This window comes from Danio rerio, chromosome 8 (genome assembly GCF_049306965.1).
Source record: "Danio rerio strain Tuebingen ecotype United States chromosome 8, GRCz12tu, whole genome shotgun sequence".
NCBI classification, from domain to species: domain Eukaryota; kingdom Metazoa; phylum Chordata; class Actinopteri; order Cypriniformes; family Danionidae; genus Danio; species Danio rerio.
The window spans coordinates 43923832-43939592 of NC_133183.1; the positions used below are offsets into that span (position 1 = coordinate 43923832).

General features: G+C 35.9%; 1 protein-coding gene across 1 annotated transcript in view; it reads right to left on the bottom strand.

Moving 5' to 3' along the window:
• Positions 1-507: 507 nt before the first annotated feature.
• zgc:162200 overlaps positions 508-15761 on the bottom strand; it is a 45397-nt gene continuing 30143 nt past the window's right edge. The window contains exons 7-10 of the mRNA NM_001083548.1: positions 13412-13591; positions 9250-9401; positions 5729-6047; positions 508-1648 (exon numbers count right to left, since the gene is read on the bottom strand). Of these exons, the coding sequence (NP_001077017.1) occupies positions 1643-1648; positions 5729-6047; positions 9250-9401; positions 13412-13591 (657 nt within the window). The 3' untranslated portion in view covers positions 508-1642. The remainder of the gene's footprint in view (positions 1649-5728; positions 6048-9249; positions 9402-13411; positions 13592-15761) is intronic.

Below are 15761 nucleotides of genomic sequence, written 5' to 3' on the forward strand. Positions count from 1 at the left end.
GATTTACAATTTTTTTTTCAACATAAATAAATAGTTTGCAAAAGTTTTGCAGACATCTTTTTTTTCAGTGTACTTTATTATAGGTTAATAGCTAAAAAAGGCCCAAAGAGAAGCATCACAAAATCCTTTCCATTTTACTGTCAATTTTATTATTGTTATTTGTTTTTACATTAAGCAACTGAAATGAATAAAATTATTTTCATTTCTTATTCATATGTACTAAAACAAAACACCAAATTATAAAATGATTAAACACGTAGGTTTTCTCTTTAAAGTTAAATTTTTAAAAATGTTAAAAATACAGGAAATCTTTGATATTATATAATAAAATTTGATACTATTTTAGAAAAAGTGATAGAAGCCATTTATAAAATATAAATTACAGGTGTAGGAAAGTCAGGCTCGTTTCTCTTTATGTTGTCAATCTGGTAACCTGAGCTTGCGCTTGTTCCTAGTTCAACCACTGGGTGTCAAACCTACATAAATAAGAAACAGCGGAAACGCATGAAACATTGAAAATAATTTTATTTCTTCACTACAATGACCACAAACAAGATAAATCTAATATTACATGAAATGTATTACTCTGTAGGTCTGAAAAATAAAATACAAAAAGAAAATCAGGTAAAAACGGAATGAAAACAATAAAAATACAACAGGAAGATTTTGTTTTTGCAATATGGAAAATCAAAACAGGCTGAATGAAACAAGATGAAAGTGTTGGACAGGCAGATCAACAACATCTTACACAGTTCTCACAAGAACAATCGAATATTGGTTGCTAAGGCCTAGTTTTTTAACAAAACAGGCCTATTCCAGGGAATTTACCATTATCAGCACATACATGCACAAACAAATGTCCATAATTAGTCTTAAAACCATCTAAACTCTTCCCGTTAATTCAAGAAACAAAATATGAAACCAATTATCTACAAGCCTCCACTCAAATCTTCAAAGAATTAAGGCACTACTTTAAATCCAAATCCATTTTCTTTAGCCATTAATGTGTTCCCAAGACTTTATTGGTCAAACACAGTGAGCAGTTTTCCACAGTCTGACTCCGTAAAAGTAAAATCACATGTCAAACAGTGCTGCGGGTTAACCCTTACTTGAAGGCAGGATAAACTGGCAGTTTAGGAAGTTGATTTATTTATTTATTTATTGTGCACGAGCTAATTAGCAGCAAAAGTCTTTGTACATCTGCATAGTTCATTGTTCTGACTACTGCTTGAGTGTGTGTGTGTGTGTGTGTGTGTTTTGCATTGGTCTTTAAAAGGCCAGGTTGCTAGTAAATAACCAATAAAAACTCTGTAGACTTTTAGTCAGTTACACCAGAGGAATGTCCTAAAAAATCCGCCATTCAGTGTTTGTCTATGGCTGGGAAAGGTCAGGAAAGATCAGGAAAGGTCAGCCAGAGCCGGTGGGAAGTACATGCTGTCATGAATAAGGAAGGAACAGCTGAATGATGGCTCATCATGGGATGTCATGATGGTGTTCAGCTTTGAGCATCTTGAAGCTGAATGACTGGATCAAACACATGGAGGATAAAGATGCGAGAGAGGGTGGGAGAGGCACGAGGAGAGACATGACTGGAGATCCAATGAGGTGAGGTCTGATGAGGGTGGAGGACACGAGGAGATGTTCATCTCTGCAAAGACAGTCAGACAGTGAGTTAAAGATCACTCACACAAATGTCAAATGCTGAAATGAAACGAGAGAATTGAATTTTGAAAAAACCTTATTCAAAATGCTTCTTCACACAAGATATTTTCCTATATACTTCCTAAACAGAAAAAACTAAGAAAATTACAATGAAAAAAAAAAACAATACAAAAAGCTCCATTATTGCACCAAATCCTTTTAAAAAGTCAAGCCTTCCATAAATTTCTAACACTTAAAATTAATCCACACTCATAATTTGACCAGAATAAATGAATAAAGACTTCACTTTGGTGAGGTTTTTGCTCAATTCCATTTTCCCGACTAAAATAAATGGCCATTTTTGCTTGTTCCAGCAAAAAATTAAGCCACACACACACACATGTACTGTACATATGTGTATTTTTGTTTGTCAGGGATAATCAACAAATTGCTGCAAGTTACGTCATTAAACCGAGGAGAAGTACCACGTTGTCGCAAGTACAAAACAGAATGGCTCAATAAATCCGATCAGCCCGTTTACATGATAGGCTGCATTTACACTGCAGATCTTGATGGTCAATTTCGATTTTGTGACTGTATCCGATTTTATTGCTGACCTTACATCACATGGTTTCCGCTCAATCATTCTTCCATGGCGGGGCGCCACACCAAAATCCTTCCGGCCATGGCTATATTACAGCGTCTTATTCAAAACTTTTAGTCATTGTTGTTCTTGTTTTTTTAATATAAAATCAAATCAAATCACTTTTATTGTCACATCATCAGCAGCACGTGTGCTATGATGACTTAAAATCTCAGGTGCTGACTCCAGACAGTACAAAATACAGATAAAACAGTGCAAATACAACGACAGAAAAACGACAAAAATACAACACACAAAACACAACAAAGTTTGCTGGTAGCTCGCAACACGGCGGCCATGCTCGGCGCCATCCTAATGACGCATCGGGTTATAATCACACTAAAACATATTATTAGTTAAGTAAATCATAACAGCGCAAACTTTTCTGTAACCGTAGTAGTGTTGTGCGGCGTTTGTTTAACCCTTTAAGGTGACTGACTGCTGACAGGTACAGGATGCGTGAGGCAAGCAAACACGACGTACCTTTCAGTTTAGATGAACACAATTTCCAAGATTATACTTTATTTATAGATAAAGTTCTGTGGTTCTGCATATAATGACTTTATCTTGCTGGAGTTTATTGCCATTTCACTTTACTTCAGGACACATTAATGCCGCTCTGTAGGTCTATTGGAGACATTCATATATATTCCTAGCAAATCTAATAAACATTGGAGAGATACTACATAAACGCGTGAAATCACACTTCAGCAGCGTTTATTTGAGAGCGCACAAGAAGATCTGCGCTTGAGCAGCAATTATTTAAGGGCATGCAAGAAATGTTGTGCACGAGGAAATCGGCGTGCAAGCAAAGAGATTTGCATGCTCGTATTACATAAATGTGATTTCGACTGCACTCACGACATTTCTCCATTTGTCATTAAAATAATGGTAGTTGGTAGGTTTGTGTAAAAGACCTGCTGCCACAACTGGAAAAAATTCCTAGAGAAAACACTGCATCATCTTTTAAAAGGGACTTAAATCTGATTGTCTGTTTTTAAAAAGCACACGGCAAAGACGCAATGACCAGGTACAAAAAAAAAAAAAAAAAAAAGAGTGGGCGCTGACTGACAGCTGATAAAACAGCGCCCTTTTCTCCATTCCTGTTGTTAATGTGTTCACTGGGTTTAATTTTTTTTTTGTATTTTATAGTTTTTTATAGTTCATGACAGAAAAGTTCTCGATTTCCCATTTTCTTTTAATCAAGGCATTTTTAAACCAGTAGGTATCTTAATGTAATGTCCATAGCGTTTATGGATGTGATGTATGCCTTATATTTATAATAGTTTACATTGGTTGTGTGATGGATGTTTCTCTCTCTCTCTCTCTCTCTCTCTCTCTCTCTCTAACATGCTTAAATACTTGTGCTATATGACAATATAACAGCTTTTTAAGTCCTCATGTACGAGATTTAAGGTTTTAACTCTGCTGAAATCTGTTCTATAATGAAAGTGTCAGCGTTCATATTCGCTATGGTTTTAAATGACGTGCAAAAAAAAAAAAAAAAAAAAAGAAATTCATATTTCCACATATGAAAGAGGCCTGAAACAATCTCTGAATATCCAAATGCAAGCGCTTTTTCGTGTTTACACAGTCATAGAACAGATCTGATCTGTGTGAAAAAAAAAACAAATGTTTTCTTCATTGAACAGAATGAGAAGTGTTTTTGTTCAACTTAAATTTGATAGTATTTAAAAGATCAAGTGTTTTGTTTGTAAAAACATAAGTACTGCAATAGTACTTGCAGACACTACTGTACACAATTTTACACAACAGAGCCTATGAATGAAAAAGAAAGAAGATTTTTGAGCACCAGACGCAGGGCGATGGTCATAGGTTCATCTGCCACATAATTATATAGAAAAACCAGCATGGATGTACTGTAAACATTTTTATAATTGACTGACCTCATACACATGCCCTCAGAAACAAAATTAGGGTTATTTACAGGTAATGTTACTTCTCATAATTAAACTGCATATACTGTGTGAAAAGGCTAATGACTGGTTAAACCACTTCATCAAGTTTTATCGGAAGATTCTAAATCTCTTCATGTATGCTTTTTAAATTAATCACCTTAGGGTTGTAAAGATTGTGTTACTTACAGTTGAAGTCAGAATTATTAGCCCCCCTGAATTTTTAACTCTCTTGTTTATTTTTTCCCTCAGTTTCTGTTCAACGGAGAGTTTTTTTTTCTAAGCATAATAGTTTTAATAACTCATCTCTAATAACGGATTTATTTAATCTTTGCCATGATGACAGTAAATAAAATTTGACTAGATATTTTTCAAGACATTTAAAGGCTTAACTAGGTTAATTAGGTTAACTAGGCAGGTTAGGGTAATTAGGCAAGTTATTGTATAGCGATGGTTTGTTCAGCAGACAATCGAAAAAATATATAGCTTAAAGGGGCTAATAATATTGACCTTAAAATGTTTTGAAAAAAATTAAAAACTGCTTTTATTCTAGCCGAAATAAAAGCAAACACGACTTTCTCCAGAAGAAAAAATATTTCCAGGCATACGGTGAAAATTTCCTTGCTCTGTTAAACATCATTTGGGAAATATTCGAAAAAGAAAACAAATTTCAAGGGGGGGTTAAAAATTCTGATTTCAACTGTATATGCCACATTAAGCACCAACAGCTAAGCAGTTATGTGGCTCTAAACTTGGTCTGGTTTGTGTAAGTTTGTGCTGACCTGTTTGCACCATTGACGCTTCTTTGTTGTTTTCGAAGTTGATCTTGCTGTCGCTTAATCTCTCGACTTGGGTTAGAAATCCTTTCCTCAAAGTCACGCTGGGCTAACCTAGAGGATGTTTTTGTTCTATAGGGGAAGGTCTGCTGTTTATCTGATGAACTATATTGTGTGGACTGACTACTAGAAGATGCGACACTTGTGGTCGTCTGAGGGCGAAACTTCAACTGTGTCGTTGAAACCGTATTTGATGCAGCAAACCGGCTCCAAGTAGTTCCCTCAGCAGATCGTGACTTGGAGATGTTAGATTGCTTTTTGAGAAACGCACGTTCTGCATCTGATTTTTTGGAACGTTTCAGATCATTCTCCATCGTAACTTTACGTGCCTTTTCCGATCTATCAATATTGCCCACTCGTGTGGCAAGAACTTCGGCAGAATGCATTTTGGACACAGGTAAAGATGCACGACGTGCTTTAATGAATGTGTTACTGCGCAATGGTGCGGATACTTTCAAAGTATTTGCTTGCAATTCACTAACTTTAGGTTGCCGTGACTTAATAGCGAATGGTCCCAACCCTCCAGTAGAATCATCTAAGGAGCGAGAAGAACTTGACCCGTAGCTACGAACAAAAGTAGTGTCGCGCACAAGTCCGACAGAAGATAAACTCTGAGTGGAGGTTGAGGACTCGGGCTCATTTGAGGTAGAAAAAGAGGAGGATGAGGAAGATGAAGAAGAAAGTGCTCTTACAGGACTGCAGTGAAGACTGCGTGAGATCGCCCTCATGTGGCTGGCAGTAGGAAGCACCGGACTGGAGCGCGGACTGCTTCTCATGGGGCTCCGCGGAGCTCGTCCTGTTTTGTTCATATGTTTGGTTCGGGAGGAATGGCGTGGACTGCCACCATTGCTGAGTGGGAAAAGAGGAGCCTCCAGGTCCTCCAGCCGCTGTGTGAGTGCCAGCTTCTGCTGAATGGCCATGCGAAGCAGAGAGTTGAGGGTCTTCTTCTCATCCTCAGCGGCGGCGAGCTGTCTCTGCATCTCATCTAACTGAGTTACGTACTGGTCACATCTGTGAAAACACAGGGAATGATAAGAACACAGGAAACAGGAATGGAGATACATATAAAATCAAATAATGAAAGAATAGAAAGGCTTACTTTTTTGCATAAATGTCCCTTAAAAGCCTTCGGTTTTTATTAAAGTCTGATGAAAGATTGTGTGGAAATAGTTGCAGTTGTCTGCACCCACAACAAAAAGTCAATTCTTACTGGCCCCAGACTTCTGACATTTTGGCTCGACACATGTCACATATATTAAAGATAGGGGATAACATGCAAAACTAAACTGTGCAAATAAAATATATATTTATTTGAAGTAACAATTAAATTATGTTAGATAATCGCAAAATGAATTAATTAAAGCTGCAAGCAGCATTGACGGGCCCATGCCCTTGTGGCATCGCCACCCCTGTGAATTCAGGAAAACACTGTGCCACAGGCACAAACACGTCAGTAATCACTGTTTGTAAGCAACCATAAATGTTTATGTTTTTATTTATTTATTTTTTAAATTTTTGTTGTCATCAGAATGCCTGGACACTAGGGTTGGGCGATGTCGACCAATTTGGCATCGTACGATGTCTAATGTGAAACAACGCGTTAGACGATGGCATCGTTGAATAATTAAATCATTTATAGCGAATTCATTATTTGTAGCCTACCGTTTAAACTACCTGGCCCTGATGGTCTTTGCTTTAGCCAGAACCAAATCATAAATAAATAAAAATAAATTACACACAAATTACCACCTGCCAATCACTTTTTCCGATGGAGATTGGTCGGTAAAAAAGGTGCATAACCAACAATGTCTGAGGTTTTTACTAAAATTAGTAGTGTGAAAGTGAAAGACTGAAGCAGTGTACTGATGCTGTGACACGTTACCTGATAGATTCAAAAGAACGAAGAGTCATTAGATTGAGACAAGATTAATTAAATATCACTTTAACAACTATAGTGAGACGCGATCCAGCGGTACATCCTTGATAAACTGTCCGACGTGCACTGCTCTCTGGAGCTCAGCTCAGACGAGCGCATGACAATGTGTGTGGCTCTGTCTGTGTGTGTGTGTGGTCACGTGATGTTCAGAAATGCTAGGTAAAACACGGTGTGGATGTGAATAATTTTTGTTTTAAAATGCCATTTTAATACTAAGACGTATTAATGTAAACGGGGACTAAATGTGTATTTTTCGCGAGCGGGTTTGCGACGTGGGCGGGGCAGAGGATTGGCAATCAAAACTTAATCTTTTTTATATATTATAATGCTGCCCATATAATGTATATATTAGTGTTTGTTTTAAAATATGTATCTGTGCACTTCATTAATTTGTAAAAAAAACAAAAAAAAAAAACAAAACTATTATTAGTGGTGTAACGCATCACAAATCTCATGGTTCGGATCACACTGCAGTTTTTGAGACTTAGACCGGACCATTTTTCAAATCAGCAAAAAATGGAGAAGACAAATGCCAATTGCGTTCCATTAACACAAAAATATTACTGCAAAAACCATTGGTTTAAAAAAAAAAACCCCACAATTTATAAGCTGTTATTTTATTAAAAATCAAGAAAGAACCAGCAGAAAAAAAAGAAAAATATTCAACACAAAAGATGAGCTTTGCTGCTGTTGCTGCTAAATATGGAAATCTAACGTCTTCTACAACAGATCATATTTATTTTCAATTAATGATTCAAAAACCTCACACATAAATGTGTTTCATTATAGGTGGATCATTTTTGAAAACATATTCAGTGACATAATTTTGATGGTTATTTGTCGCCACTCAATGGTTAAACAACGGAACTGCTACAACATTCACTAGCTACAAGTTCCATAAAACTGTGATTTTAATCTTTACCATAAACATCAGTGTTTATATCCGAACTATAAACTGTTTTCCCAGTACTTCTGTGTTATTCAACTGTTTATAACGAATTGAAAAAGTGTAAAAACTGGATCTCTCTCGATCAAACGCAGATTTCAATGCAGCGATTCGAAGGATTAATAAACATGTGCAAATCAAAAATCATTTACTATTCATGTTGGGTTTGAGATCACAATCTTTTAATGTTTAATTGTGCAGCTTTACACTAAAGGTATTAATGCAGGCCAAACAAACAGTGTCAGAAAACATCTTTAATTAACCTAAGAAAGCATTTAGGTCCCACCATGACTTTCATCATCATTTATCATTATATTTTACAGGGAAGCCAAAATGCTTTCTTACACGTGATTGTAATGACACGGGAGGGGATCTCTCTGCAATTGTTAATAAACGTTGAATAAACCTACAAGTTAAAAATTTATTAATCCATGGGTCACGTGCATTCCGATCGGTACATTACAGCCCTTATTATCATATATTATATAATTATAATCATTATCATTATATACTTTCAGGATTTTTGGAATATGTAAAGAATACCAAAACCCCCAAAACCTTGAAAATAAATAAATAACAATAGTCAATAAACAATAAAAACAACAGGTCTTTCGCCCCTTAGCCTTGGGCCCTAATACATAAAAAGTGTTTCTTCAACATGTAAAATCAAGCGTTTAAATGTTCCATAAAGTGTTTTTATAATTGTGGGACTTTATTAAGCATTAATCTTGCTTTTACTACTTGCTGTTCCCGTGACACTTGATCTATGACATCAGTCCAGACTGAGCTGCCCTCGCCTGCACACGGGATCAGAACGAGTGCACGTTAATCAGCATGTGAGCAGAGCTCGTGGGAGAATGGGCCTTAAGATGATAATCTTATTAGCTTGCTCTTAAAACAAGGTCCTGACTGTCTAATCCCTGTGACTCTGTATCCCTAAGAGCTCTCCTCTCGTATGTGTTTCTACAAACATAAACAAACACTGCCTGCTACCCACAGTGCAAGTTCCTCTATGACTATGAAATGTATCACATACACATACATCTTTGAGCCAGCCCAAGGCAACAGATCTATTAGATTTAAAACTAAAATTGATCAGTTTTGTGAATTAACATGGAAATCGGGAAAATCAACTGTGAGAATCAACTTCTCCCATGAACTCATCTGAACTCTAAGCATAAATCAAAGCAGTTTACATGCATCCGGTTTAGCCTTAAGGCCCCCCCCCCCACTTGATAAAAAAGGAGCTACATGCTTCAGACATTGACCTGAAAAATTCCCCAGGCTTGTGAGTACACAAATCACTTTGTGCACATGTAATCCCATCATACCTGCTGGCGAACATGACCCGCAATGAGGAGAAGGTGGCTGCATCCTCCTTCAAGGCTTTCAGCTCATTCCTCAGCTTCATCATCGTCTCAGTCACCATGCTTTTCTCTGTCTCATACTTCGTCTTCAGGTTGGTCAAAGCCAACTCTGCTGTCTAAAAGAACAAGAGCAAATTTGTTGGTTTAGAATTACACTAGATACTGCATTGGGTAAAAGACAGGGGTGTAACAATAAACATATTCACATCGAACCGTTCAGTACAAGGTTTTGGGTTGGATACGCACTACAAACCAAATGATTAAAAATCATTTGGGCATTAAAAGGTCTGCCACTCCTACTCCAAAGAAAAACACTTACCAGTAAGGCAGACACAGGACATGTTCTTTGCAGTATGGCTAATAACATGTACATAATGCGATTAACTGAACAAAAAGAACATGCTTAGGTTCCGGGTCCACAAAAGCAGTCAGTGGTTGAGGGTAGGCATGGGCCGGTATAAGGTATTGTGATACTACGCTAAAATATATTATATTATATATATTTTTTTTTAATGTCTGGGTAAAAACCAAAACCTTTTTCCCCATTGAACACAATATAAATTATTTTGAGAAACATTTTAAATATTTTGGAACAGTAAACATGTCAGGCTAAATAATTAAAATCAATCATAACTGTCTTCATTTGTTTCAAAAACACAGATTTCTTTACAATTTAAAATGGCATCTTTGGATACGTTTTCTGCTGGAGATACTGTTGTCCAAAAAAATAAAATAAATAAAAAATCTTACACATACCATAGGAACAGTACAGCAGAAAATTTTGGCAGTTTTAAACCCCTGACTTTTTTAAACCGCGGATATACCTTAAAAACAGTTATCGTCCCATGCCTAGTTGAGAGCACTACTATAACACTGAGTTTAATTTCTGAGTTTAAGTTTAATAGCTCATTTTCTAATGGCTGGCGTATTAAAAACAATCTGAGCACTCAGCAGTTTGTGTTAAGCTCCTTGTCATGATGCTGGCGCTGTAGAAAACCTGGCACTCTCATTGGAAACAACTAAACAATATGCTTAAATAGGAAAAAAGAAAGAGGTTAAAGGGAAATCTCGGAGTTATTCAGTTTACTTTGAGAACTGACAGACCATAATTCCTGGCTGTAGCCATGGCAGACTTATGTCTTACGTCGATACGCAATAATTTAATATATCATGATAATGAACATGCATAATATTGATATCATCATATATTTTTTTATATAGTTGTGAATTTGCAGACTTAATTGGTTATCTTAATATTAATAATAATGATGATGATGATAATAGCACAATTAGTTAAAAACGAATCAAAGTTGAATTTGTTTTAACTAATATGAACATAGCAACTGTAATGAATAGCTTTTTACTGCTGATTTTAATGCATTAACTCATATTTAACACTTTTTATACATATACACTTATTTAACAACATACTTTACATGCCAATTTGCACATAACAGCTGTGCACATAACATTGTATATAGTAATATGCCAGTATATTCACTTGTCAATTTGCATATTAGCATTCACTACTTGCTTTTTTTTTTTAAATATACTTATACGTTTTTGTCCTGTCTCTATAAGTTTGTTGCACTGTAGAAGCTCTGTCACCAAAACAAATTCCTTGTATGTGTAAACCTACCTGGCAATAAAGCCTTTTCTGATTCTGATTTACAAATGATATTTTACTGAAAAGTTTAACCTATTGTAGTTTATGGGCCTACTCACACTATGCCATCCGTCCCGTGCCCAGGCCCGTTTCCCGGATCATTTGAGAAGTGTGAGTGCGCTTAATTGGGCTCAAGCACGGTTCACTTGGCCGGCCCTGGCCTGGTTGGAGGAGGTGTGCCTGAGCCCGGTTCACTTGGGCTTTGGTACGCTTGTGTGTGAGTGCAAAATGCGTCAAAGCCCGAAACTGAAAGCGAGACGTGACTTTTAAGGCACTGTTTCATATGGATTTATTAATAATTCTTACTGTTCAGTGAACGCAAACTGCCGTAGTTTATTAAAGACGCAAACCCCTCACTGCACGACAGCTGCGCGCCTTCAGCATACGTCCTCATTCCTGCAGCACGAGGGCTTTATGATTGTTTATGAGCGCCAAAAGTGGCGGATCTGTTTGACGAAATATCTGACTGAGTGTCCCCGCATCTCTAAGGACTGTTTGGCGAAATATTTGATGGCATATCAAACGACTGAAACGATACAACTAGAGAAATCACCACTGTGCTGCTGAGTGAGAGAGTGCTTCAGCGCAGAAGCGATGACGTAAGCGTGCCGAAGCCCGTTTGTGGTGTGAGCGTGAGCCGTCAGGGGAGACGGGAGGGGGGACAAGCGTGCTTTGGCCCGGTTCGAGGCAACTGTACCTACAGTGAGTACGGCCTATGATACTTTTGCAATTTAATTTAGTTTAAACATTAGTTTACTCTGAAACATGCACAGTATATACAACTAAGGAATGTACTAAACATTTTTGCCTATTTTACCTGTTGATGTAACTTTTTTTCAATATCTTATACTGTATACTAGGCATGGGCCGGTATGAGATTCTGACGCTATAATGACCTTGGATGAAAATATTACGGTACTGTGATTGCTCTAATATAAATTCCATTTAAATGTCTGTGTAAAAAACAAGAACTTTTTTTCTCCTTTGAACACAATATATTTTAATTTGTAAAACATTTAAAATACTTTGGAACAGTAAACATGTCAGGCTAAATAATTAAAATGAATCATTAATTTCTGCTGTCTTCATTAGTTTCAAAAACAGATTTTTTATGATTTAAAACAGCATCTTTAGACACCTCTTCTGCTGGAGATACTGTCCTCCTAAAAATAATAATAATAATAATAAAAACTTTTTTAAAAATGTACACGTGCTTTATAACAGAAAATTTTGGCGGTTTTAAAACCGTGACTTTTCTAAATCGCGGTATACATTGAAAACGGTCATCGTCACATGCCCACTGTATACCGAAAATATTATATACTGTGATAAAAACTTCAGCAATTAATCACACGAACATTTTGAACCATCATAAGCATAAGCCAGGGCGTATTCCACTACAGGTGGCATTGTCACATCAAGGAAATCTGTGCTGCCCATAGAAACGGTTTAATATATATAAAACAATTATTTACTTTTGCATTTGTTTATGACTACTTAAATATTCTCCAGCCTCTGGCACCTAGACAGCAACTCTGCACAAAAAGTTTAGCCAGAGGAGAAATGGTCGTGCCCAACTGAGCCTGGTTTCTCTCAAGGTTTTTTTTCCCTTCTCTTTCGTCAAAAAGGGAATTGGTGAATTTGGTGAAGTTTGTGAAATTGGTGAAGTTTGTTCCTTGCCACTGTCACCACTGGCTTGCTTGGTTTGGGACTAGTGGAGCTGTGCAACAATGGATTTGCTCTTCAGTGTTTGGACTTTCAGCAGTGAAATTTAAACCACACTGAACTGAAATAAACTAAACTTTTACTCTGAAAACTGGACTGACACAGTTGCAATGTACTAGAACTTCTCTGTTAAGCTGTTTTGACACAATCTACATTGTAAAAGCACTATAGAAATAAAGATGAATTGAATATGATTTTATTGACTAATTTTTAAAGTAGCTTTTTATATGCTGTGAAGACACCCCAGAATATGGTCTTAAGTACAGCTCCATCACATTTCAAAGCAAAAAAAAAAAAAAATGCTTTAGGATCTTAGTTTTATCTATTTTTAAAGATTTTTTTTCTTTTCGCTGTATCGAAAACATACCAGACAATGACACCACTGCATCAAAACCAAACTATGTGAACAAGTATACCCCTAGTAAAAGATTTTTAACACCACCCTTCAATCAATTCAAAATAAAAACACTTACTGATTAATATATTAGCCAACTAATCAATCAATATTATCCATTTCAAGAACATCAGATATTATTTGGCTATTAATGATTCAGAGTTGAAGTTGCCAACAGCTCAATGAAAATACAGAATAAAACTACTGCTTGAACTGCATTCAAATTGACAACATAACCACAACCAAAGGATATTACGTACAAAATAATAATAGTGCTGAAAAGTAGGGCCTAAAAATTAAGTATGCTTTAAATCATCTTACAAGTCTAACACATAACTTACCTGTTTGTTAGCTTTTAGGACAGTTCTGAGAGTGGCAATCTGCTCTCTCTTGGTGCTAAGAAGGGACTTAAGTTTTAACACCTCTTCAATCAGTGCCTCTGTGTCGCGGTCGGATTCAGTGCTTCCACCAGCTGCTGGAGAGGACAACAGGCTGCGCTGCCTGCACAAGTCCACGGCCACCTTCAGAAGGTGCAGAAATGGGTCAAATACATTTATGGAACATGTTTATTCCAATCATTGCTGAACAAACTGAATTACAACACAAAATAGAATGTACTTTATGACAGGAACAATAAAACAAACAAAAAAAATAAAATAAATAGGCATATTTTGATATTTATATTAACATTATTTAAAAAATGTTGGCTTCGTTCGCTGACTGAAAGCAAAAATGTAGCTATAATCTGGTATTAAAGAAGATTCAGTCAGGCATCATGATGCAGCCTGTTAGATTGGTTCATATTTCTCCCTAAAATGGCTCCTTAAATGCTTTTAAGGATAGTCCACCCAAAGATGAACATTCTGCCATCATTTACTTACTACAGAATTTCTCTTTTTTTCCTTCCATACATTAAAGTCAGTACTAACATAAACAGTTTAATCCTTTCCTTTGTAGAGCACTCATTGGAAAAACCCTGGAGTGTTTTTACAAGACTTTTGAAGACTTAATTTTCGCAATTAATGTGAGTGATTATACTCACAGTGTGAATGAATCATTGCGTTTACCTTAATAAAACTGATCAAACAACAGCAATTTTAAATTAAAGAGTTTTTTAATTTAAAGCAACAGCACGCTTGTGTATTTTCCATGTGCAATAAAAATGCAAACAGATGTGCATTTGTTTTGTGCATTAGTTCAATTGCAGCAGTCATAGGGTTTGCATGTGTTTGTAATACAAAGAGCCTGCATTTGTGAAAAGCTGTGATACTTTTAACTCCATCAAAGTCAAATAAATCTGTCTGCATCTTAAGACGCTGTTGTGTTGACCGTCCCCCGTCTCAGTTGAACATGATGAATAGCTACATTTCTTAAAATTGTGTTGAAAACTAAGTAGTGCTGAAATGAAACTGGTACGTTTCCAGAATAACACTTAGGACAGCTGAGGATGATTTTTATTCTTAAAAGACAAAATTACACACTGAAGAAAGGTGAAAATAGGGTTTCTGCAGGTTTCAATGTCTAGTCAAATGTGAGAAATTGTTCAATATAACGGGGTTTATGCAGGTTTCACCAAGTCAAATGTGATATATTTGTCTATATAACAGAGTTGCTGCAGGTTTTACCAAGTCAATTGTGATATATTTTTCAATATAACTGGGTTTCTGCAGGTTTCACCAAGTCAAATGTGATATATTTTTCAATGTAAGTCAATTGTGATATATTTTTCAATATAATGGGGTTTCGGCAGGTTCCACCAAGTCAAATGTATCATATTTTTTAAATATAACATGGTTTCTGGAGGTTCCACCAAGTCAAATGTGATATCTTTTTCAATTTAATGTGGTTTCGGCAGGTTTCACCAAGTCAAATGTGATATATTTTTCAATGTAATGGGGTTTCCGCAGGTTTCATCAAGTCAAATGGGATATATTTTTCAATGCAAGTCAATTGTGATATATTTTTCAATATAATGGGGTTTCTGCAAGTTCCACCAAGTCAAATGCATCATATTTTTTAATATAACATAGTTTCTGGAGGTTCCACCAAGTCAAATGTGTCATATTTTTCATTATAACGTGGTTTCATGAGATTTGACCATGTCAAATGTGATATATTTTTCAATAAAACATGGTTTCTGTAGGTTTCACCAAGTCAAATGTGATATTCGTTTCAATATAACGTGGTTTCTACAGGTTTCACCAAGTCAAATGTAATATATTTTTCACTATAACTTTTCTTTTAAAAAAATCGATAACTTTTAAAACTATAAATAAACTAAATGTATTTACAACAGTGTGTCCAAGTCAGCGTCCTCACAAGGTAGTTATAAATGCATGATAGAAAACTTTCAAACAAATTGTTATTGTAAGGAACACAATTAAACCATATTTGGTATAAAGAGCTAATAAATAAAACTTTTGTTAAAAGTCTTGAGTTGGATTATTCATGAATGAATGGGTATTGGCCAGATTGGGTAGATTTACATGGATGTAGAAAATTAGGACCCGTTTAAAAATTATTCTATACCCATTAATTAAAAAAAAAAAAAAAAAAAAAAAAAAGGAGGAGCTACACTACATATAACTGTGTTTCCGTTGAGATTACACCAAACATCGAATAAAAATGCATATTTCAAAGTACTTCACGGGACCTTTAAGTGAAAACCATTGTGCATCTTCTGCCTTCCAA